This window comes from Primulina eburnea, chromosome 2 (genome assembly GCF_022965805.1).
Source record: "Primulina eburnea isolate SZY01 chromosome 2, ASM2296580v1, whole genome shotgun sequence".
Lineage (NCBI taxonomy): Eukaryota > Viridiplantae > Streptophyta > Magnoliopsida > Lamiales > Gesneriaceae > Primulina > Primulina eburnea.
In genome coordinates, this window is record NC_133102.1 from 43,638,166 (window position 1) to 43,645,338 (window position 7,173).

The window sequence follows — 7,173 nt, forward strand, 5'->3', positions numbered from 1 at the left end:
TCTATATTTAATATTTTTTTTTTAAATACGACAAATATAGATGTTGTAAATATAATTATCCCTAAAATCAATAAATCGACCAAGAGTAATACTAAAGGTACAACGAAACTTATATAATAAATTTTGTATCATAAAAATTCAATATAAAATCCAATCTATCAGATCTTATAAAACATTGTATACAAAATCTCACGGTTTAATATCAAAATATCACGATATAATAACAAAATATCATGATATAATTGTTATAAATATCTTTGTATGATATATTAGTTGTACATTTAGCATTAGCAAATTCTAGAAAAATATCTATTTCAGCATTATTTTTAAAATTTATAATTTCAAGAATAGTTTGTATAAAATTGTTTGCTTTAATTCTAGGTGAGACATTATGTATTCATGTTATTTTTCAAGATTGTTCGTTTCCAAATAATGTTCATTTCTGGAATCATTTACTATCCTAAGGCATTCGATAGATACGTAAATATCTTGTTCATTTATTGAATAATCCCCAATTCTTAGTCATTGGATAAGATATATGTGTTAGTACTGAGTGTGTCTCATGTGAGACGTTTTGCATATTTATATATTAAAGATGAGTCGACTTTGATACATTTTTCCATAATTCAGATCGGGTTGAAAATTCATACCGTAAATTTGAATCATGAGACGATCTAATAGAAGCTCTTGTGCAAAACTCGAGGATGAATTAGGAATCTGAATCGTTTGATTTTTTCTAGTTCGTTTCGCACTTTAAATAGTTCATATTATTTGAGTTGAATATGATTCGAATTAAAGTTTGATTTCGACATAGATTTGAAAAAATCAAACATGTTTGTACACTATTCAAATTACTGTCCAAAAACAAATAATTCGAAATAACATTTTGCGGATTATCGAACAAAATAATCATGCATCGTTCAAACATGACAAGTTTAAGTGGAATTTGATAATTTCAAAAACAAAATAGTGTATCATGTACCAACTTGTTTAGTTAACCAATCAGCACGCAGGAAGGGTAGGAGTCAGCGTCCTGGACAGTTCGACGAAATAAATCTTAAGCAAGCTGGATTTATTCATGGCGAGGGTCCCCGCCTTCGCCTAATGATTTGTCTGCGGCCATGACAAATCCTCTTTCGGATGGTATACGGAGGAGCTCCGCCTCAAACACACCGGCGAAGCTAGCTCGCTCCTCAAGCTGCTCTACTGACGATTATTCAACATCTAGCCACCGCTCCTCCGCCCGGAGCGCCGCACGTTCCATCGCCAACACACTGTTTAGGTGCTTCACTGCTCCTGATCCGCCGAAAAGCTCCAGCAACGTGTTCTCTGATTCTTCTGGTACAGACACGATTAGTAATTGATTTTTATGATAAATTTCTAATCGAGACTTGACTATATTTTTAGTTATGTTTTTCGAAATTCGATTTGGTGATCAGTAGTGAATTGTAATCTAGTAGTGGTAATCTAAGTTGATCGAAGATTAGATGGGATAGAATCACTATGCGGATTGAGTATCATTTGATATACCTTTATTAGGCGATTATTCTTAATTATTTCAGGAAAAGAGAAAATATCATGCATAAAAATTATTCTTAATTATTTCAGGAAAAGCGAAAATATCATGCATAAAATTTGAAAATTCCGTATAAGGGCAACCGCCCAATCCCCACTACTCCCTGCAAAGAGAACTTGTATTCTCTGGTTGACAGGGCTATGAGCTCTAAAATTGTTGTTTATCGAGCTTGTCGCAGTGCTTGTCTAGTGCGATATACAAGATCAGCGTGGTTTGTATACTATTGCGTTAGTGTGAGGTATTGCAAAATATCAAATGATAAAGTACTGAAACTTTCTTCGAGAAACCACCTAACAATATGAAAAAGAAAGCATAGCAGATCAAAGCATAAAATAAAGCAAACCGAGGCTTGTACGAAGTATAGTGTCCTTAAAACAGGTTTGTCCCCTCTTGTATGTGTTTCGAGGATCAACTTGGACGTCTGTTTCTCAGGATACAATGGAACAACCAGCAGTAACCCAGCACGAGGCACTATTACGGCGAACTGAAAAGTACTTGAACTTTATCACGAGATAGAACAAGACGCAGAGTAGATGAGCAGCAGCCGAAGCAAAGAAGAGAGTGGAACTAGAAAGGAGAGTGTGATGTGTGTCTTGAAGGACTCGAGGATGTCTCTATGTATAGAACTTTATCACTCATACTGTTTCTTATTTTCACATTCCCATCTACTTATAAATGCCTTACTTCTCAAATATTCCATTCAAATGAACAAGCCCAATAGGCCCAAAAAGCTCGAGTCCAACATGAGGTTTAACCTGTATGCATTGAAGAGCAGCTTCTGCAGGTTTGATGTCATAAAAAAAAGTTGTTACAATGTTTTTTTGTTTAATTGATGGGTTATTTGTGGAATGAATTCCTTATAGGTGAGGAAAATGGAGGCAATGTTGTATGATAATTCGTTAGTTTATTTTAGGGACAAAATTGATGCAATATGCTTTGATCGGGCAACATCATTTTAAATTTTTGAAAAATCTAGGAAAGTTTACATTCTAATTCCTAACTTCTCTGAAGGCACTTATAATTCTGTTTTATTCACTTTTTTTGTCTTCAAAATTTGGTGCCTTATTGCAGCGAAGATGCTGATATAAACAGAATGTGGAAAACTCATTGACTAATGGATATTGATTTGTATAGAAGTAAATATTTTACATTTAAGAGAAATTATGGAAGTCATAGGACATGACCGATCCAAATATTGGTGGTAGGATTTATTTGAACAAAAAGGGTGAATCTTAGAGCTTGGAATAATTTCGAGTCTATTCAGCTCTACAGAACAAAAGGCACAAATTTGTGATTCTCCTTATTTTCCATGCAATATGCTACTCATACATATACCCTTCCATTGCCATGTACATTTCAGCTAGACACTGTGGATGCCAGCCTCACGTTCTAACTAAATAGATACACTCGAGCCAATTCAACCACAACACATTTACGCAAGTATAATGTTTGTCTGATTTCATCCCCTCAGAAATGAAATCACATGCATATACCAGGGCTTGTAAGTGGAACATGAAGCGCATTAGATCCATTTTCTCGGATCCCTTAGGAACTTTTCAAATAGTACGACATATCAAGGGGACTATCAATTTGAAGTTGTTATATGCTTCATTTAATGCAATTGTACGCAAGAGGAGGTGAATGAAGCATGGTTGATAAATGTTTTTTTGCTGTATCAGGTGCTTCGAGTTCCGGCAGTGACAGGAGACGGAGTATCTATGGTTCTTCCAATGATTCAACTCACTCAAAAGAACCTGGAAGTGTCATATTCACCATGGAAGATATTAACAAGGCCACCAAAAAATTTTCGCCTGCCTTGATGATTGGACAAGGTGGTTTTGGGACAGTGTACAAAGGTCAACTTGCAGATGGAACTTTGGTTGCAGTTAAACGTGCTAAGAAGGTTAGAATATGTCCTTGTCTCTTCAATCTTTTCTTTGCATATGAAATAACCAGGGAATGAATATGAAACCTTTGTCTCCCTTTTTACTAGTGTTTCTAAGTTTCTTTCCTCTCCATAGATTGTGTATGATAAGCATTTAGGAACTGAATTTCAAAATGAAGTTGAAACCCTAGCACAAGTGGAGCATCTGAATCTAGTGAAATTGTATGGGTTTTTAAAGCATGGAGATGAAAGGATCCTTGTTGTGGAGTATGTCCCAAATGGAAATCTTAGAGAGCATTTGGACGGTAAGACTTTCTTCTTTCCAGACTACCGGTTACCAGGTTTTGCATCATCAGTTCCTCCCTTTTAATCATCTTACAGGCTTTTTTTATATCCCTGCATGCTTAGCGCTCAGCCATTTATTGCATATGCTAGTGCTAACATCGAATCTGAATTCAGGTATCAAAGGTGACAGTGTTGATTTTGCTGTGCGGCTAGAGATTGCAACTGATGTGGCTCATGCAGTAACATATCTTCACATGTACACAGGTGTAAAAATTTTTGCAGCATTTTTATATGTTCATTAAAGCAAATCCCAATTATTTTGAGTTTACGAAGATCTTTGGTTTTCTGGAAAATGAGTGCAGATCACCCCATAATTCACAGAGACATAAAGTCTTCCAACGTTCTCCTCACCGAAAACCTACGAGCTAAAGTGGCTGACTTCGGTTTTGCCCGACTACGTTCTGACGGTGAATCAGGAGCAACTCACATATCAACCCAAGTTAAAGGCACTGCAGGCTACTTAGACCCTGAATACCTGAAAACCAACCAACTCACAGAAAAGAGCGACGTTTATTCATTTGGTGTGTTGCTTGTGGAGCTTGTCACGGGCAGGCGTCCAATTGAACCAAAGCGAGAGCAGAAGGAGCGCATTACTACAAAATGGGTATGGCCTTTCTCCCTACTGCCAGTGTTCAATACATTTTACATAATTGCATTGCCATACATCTATATTTATTCTTTTCTGTGACAACCAACTTGGCCGTAAATTGCGTGGAAAAGTAAAACAGCCACCGACACATAAGTGATTGCATAGTACCTGTAAGTAACAGTTGGTCGAATACTATTTAATTGTGCTTAAAGTTTGGCCTAAGTTCACTCTCCATGATCACGGCCAATGCAAGGAAGGCTCCAATATCAACTACTTTTCATCTACCGATTCTTAGCTAAACGGTTATAATTCAAGGCAGAGAAATCTATTTTTGTGGGCTTGTACAATTTTAGAATTCCCACCATGAAAAGGTGTGGGATTAGGATATCATATCATAAGAAAATGTGGAATGATCTGTGACCAACAATAGTTAAAGTACAATTTAATCATGTTAGTTGTGGGTCTTAAATCTTTCATCAGAATGTGAGTTCGTGGGCTCAAAACGTAACAATTTCCATCTTAGTGAAATGTTTGCATGATGGTCTCTCTATGGTTTGGGATAGACTGTTATAAGCTTTAGATAGACAATTATGACAAGCTGACGTTCAGGAAACCATATCAAAGCAACAAAGCTTAAACCGCGGACCAAATTCTTTCCCCACAGCATTAACAAATCGAGCTCTGATAACACTTCATATGCATGCAGGCGATGAGGAAGTTTTCTTGTGGAGAAGCAATACTCACTTTGGATCCAAGGCTTGTAAGATCTCCTGCTAATATCTTTGCTCTGGAAAAGATTCTTGAATTGGCATTCCGTTGTTTGGCTCCTAACCGACGCAATAGACCTTCCATGAGGAAGTGTGCCGAGATTCTCTGGGAGGTTCGGAAGGATTACAGGGAATTTTCAGCATATGATGCCCCTCCACTCTCATCTAAATCTCCGATGAGTGCCTATATCAGAGAGGTGTAAGTAAAGCAAGCGACTCGAGGCGCATATTCTGCATACAAAACTGCATGTTCTCCGAAGTCCATGGCAGAAATATGAAGGTATCTCAACCGTGATCAGACAGCACAAAGCGATGCCACTTATCGTACAGAGGTCGTATAAAGAGAAAATATAGCTTCCAAGAGTGTATGGCGCCATGTCAAGGTGATTTAGTTAATGTGTGTGGGTTGTGCATTTAATATTCTTTTGAGATACTGCATATATTTCCAATATTTTCCTGCATAAGTTTTCGATATATTTCTTGAAATTTATATTGTTTATAATTGGCCTGTCTTCATCAAAAAATAAAATAAAATTGGCCTTTGTCAATTATTAATAATATTAAAAAATGATAGTATTATTTGTAATTTCCTTGAAATGTATGTTTATTATTTTCCATTGATATTCTTTTAAATTTTATATTTTTCCCTGCCCTTGATTTTCACCAAGCTTCCTCATTAGTCATTAGATTTAATTCAAATGTGTCACCGATTTGTTTTTTGTTTTTCTGTTCTTTTTTCCTTTATTATAAATTTAAACTGCAAGTACCCCATACTCCTAAAAGAACAAAAGACAAATATTAAAATACATCAAACAAAGATGAAATAAACTCTATTAAAAAGTTGAAAACATGAAAGTTGTTCAATCAAATTAATTTAAAATATTATTTTCAAAATACTTATTTTACATGTATATATTATGTATGAAAATGTTTTTTAAAATATACACAACACATACTCCAATCATTGAGAATATATGATCATTTGACAAATAATATTATCTAAAAAAATTCGTGCCATAAGCGATACTTGAAAATTTCAAAAAAACAAATTTTATGAGTTATCTGCATCATGAAACAACACTAGAGGTGTCAGGAGTTATATGACGAAAACAATCCGAACTTAAGTGGACCTATTTTAAGTTAGTCAACCTAAAGTTTGATCTCATCAAATGATTAAGAGTAAGTCTTTCATAAGACGGTCTCACATATCTTTATTCGTGAGACAAATCAATCATGTCCATATTTACGATAAAAAGTAATATATTTGACATAAAAAAATATTTCTTTTTTGTGGATGACTCATATAGAATATTCGTTTCATAAAATTGACCCGATAGACGTCTCACATGAGTTTTTGTGAATAATTAAATAGATTACCGGGTAAGTTGAATTTAATTTGGGACCGATAATCAAATTATATACAAATTAAATGTAAATATTATATATATTTCAATAAAAATGAAAGATTTATGATATTATTTATCATAATTATTTAGATAAAAACATAATTAATTTGATAGTCTCTTCGGAACCATTATAATTATTATTAGATTTAAAAGAATGAAAGTTCATAATTGATTGGGATAGTAAAATCATGCTCAAATAAAAGTGTTGTATGCTCTCTCATCATGATCAAAATATAATTTTCGAGTCTCTAGAGGATATCTCACTTAGTGGAAAATAAAAACATTTAACTAATAGCAACTAGTTTGGTTTTTATTAACAATACTTTTTCGGACACATATCGCTTACTTGACTAACATAATTTGCAGACTACTACTTTAAAACAAAAATTTACCAAATAGTATTGAAATGTAACGTCTGCATGTTCATGATAACAAAAAAAAAATTATTATCGATTTTCAAGTTATATACGGTGATAATTGGATTTTCATTCGAATGTACAATAGTTATATTGGGAAATATATTATGGAAAATAAAAAAATATAAATTTTGATTTTATTTATTAAATTATACTTACTTGTATAAAAATAATAAAATATAAATTTTG

At 34.1% G+C, this 7,173-nt stretch overlaps 1 protein-coding gene across 1 annotated transcript; it reads left to right on the forward strand.

The window, feature by feature from the left end:
• The first annotated feature begins 1,007 nt into the window (after positions 1-1,007).
• Positions 1,008-5,710, forward strand: LOC140823441 (calmodulin-binding receptor-like cytoplasmic kinase 2). The gene is made up of 6 exons (XM_073184789.1): positions 1,008-1,341; positions 3,256-3,479; positions 3,598-3,766; positions 3,921-4,010; positions 4,109-4,410; positions 5,102-5,710. Exons 1-6 carry the CDS (start codon positions 1,122-1,124, stop codon positions 5,363-5,365), a joined length of 1,269 nt encoding a protein of 422 aa, XP_073040890.1. The 5' UTR covers positions 1,008-1,121; the 3' UTR covers positions 5,366-5,710.
• Positions 5,711-7,173: the final 1,463 nt, after the last annotated feature.

Excerpts from the sequence above, each read along its gene's own strand:
- LOC140823441 (XM_073184789.1), top strand. The coding sequence starts at position 1,122 with ATGACAAATCCTCTTTCGGATGGTATACGGAGGAGCTCCGCCTCAAAC. Across the intron at positions 3,480-3,597 it reads CAGTTAAACGTGCTAAGAAG|ATTGTGTATGATAAGCATTT; the intron begins GTTAGAATATGT and ends TCCTCTCCATAG. Across the intron at positions 4,011-4,108 it reads ATATCTTCACATGTACACAG|ATCACCCCATAATTCACAGA; the intron begins GTGTAAAAATTT and ends AAATGAGTGCAG.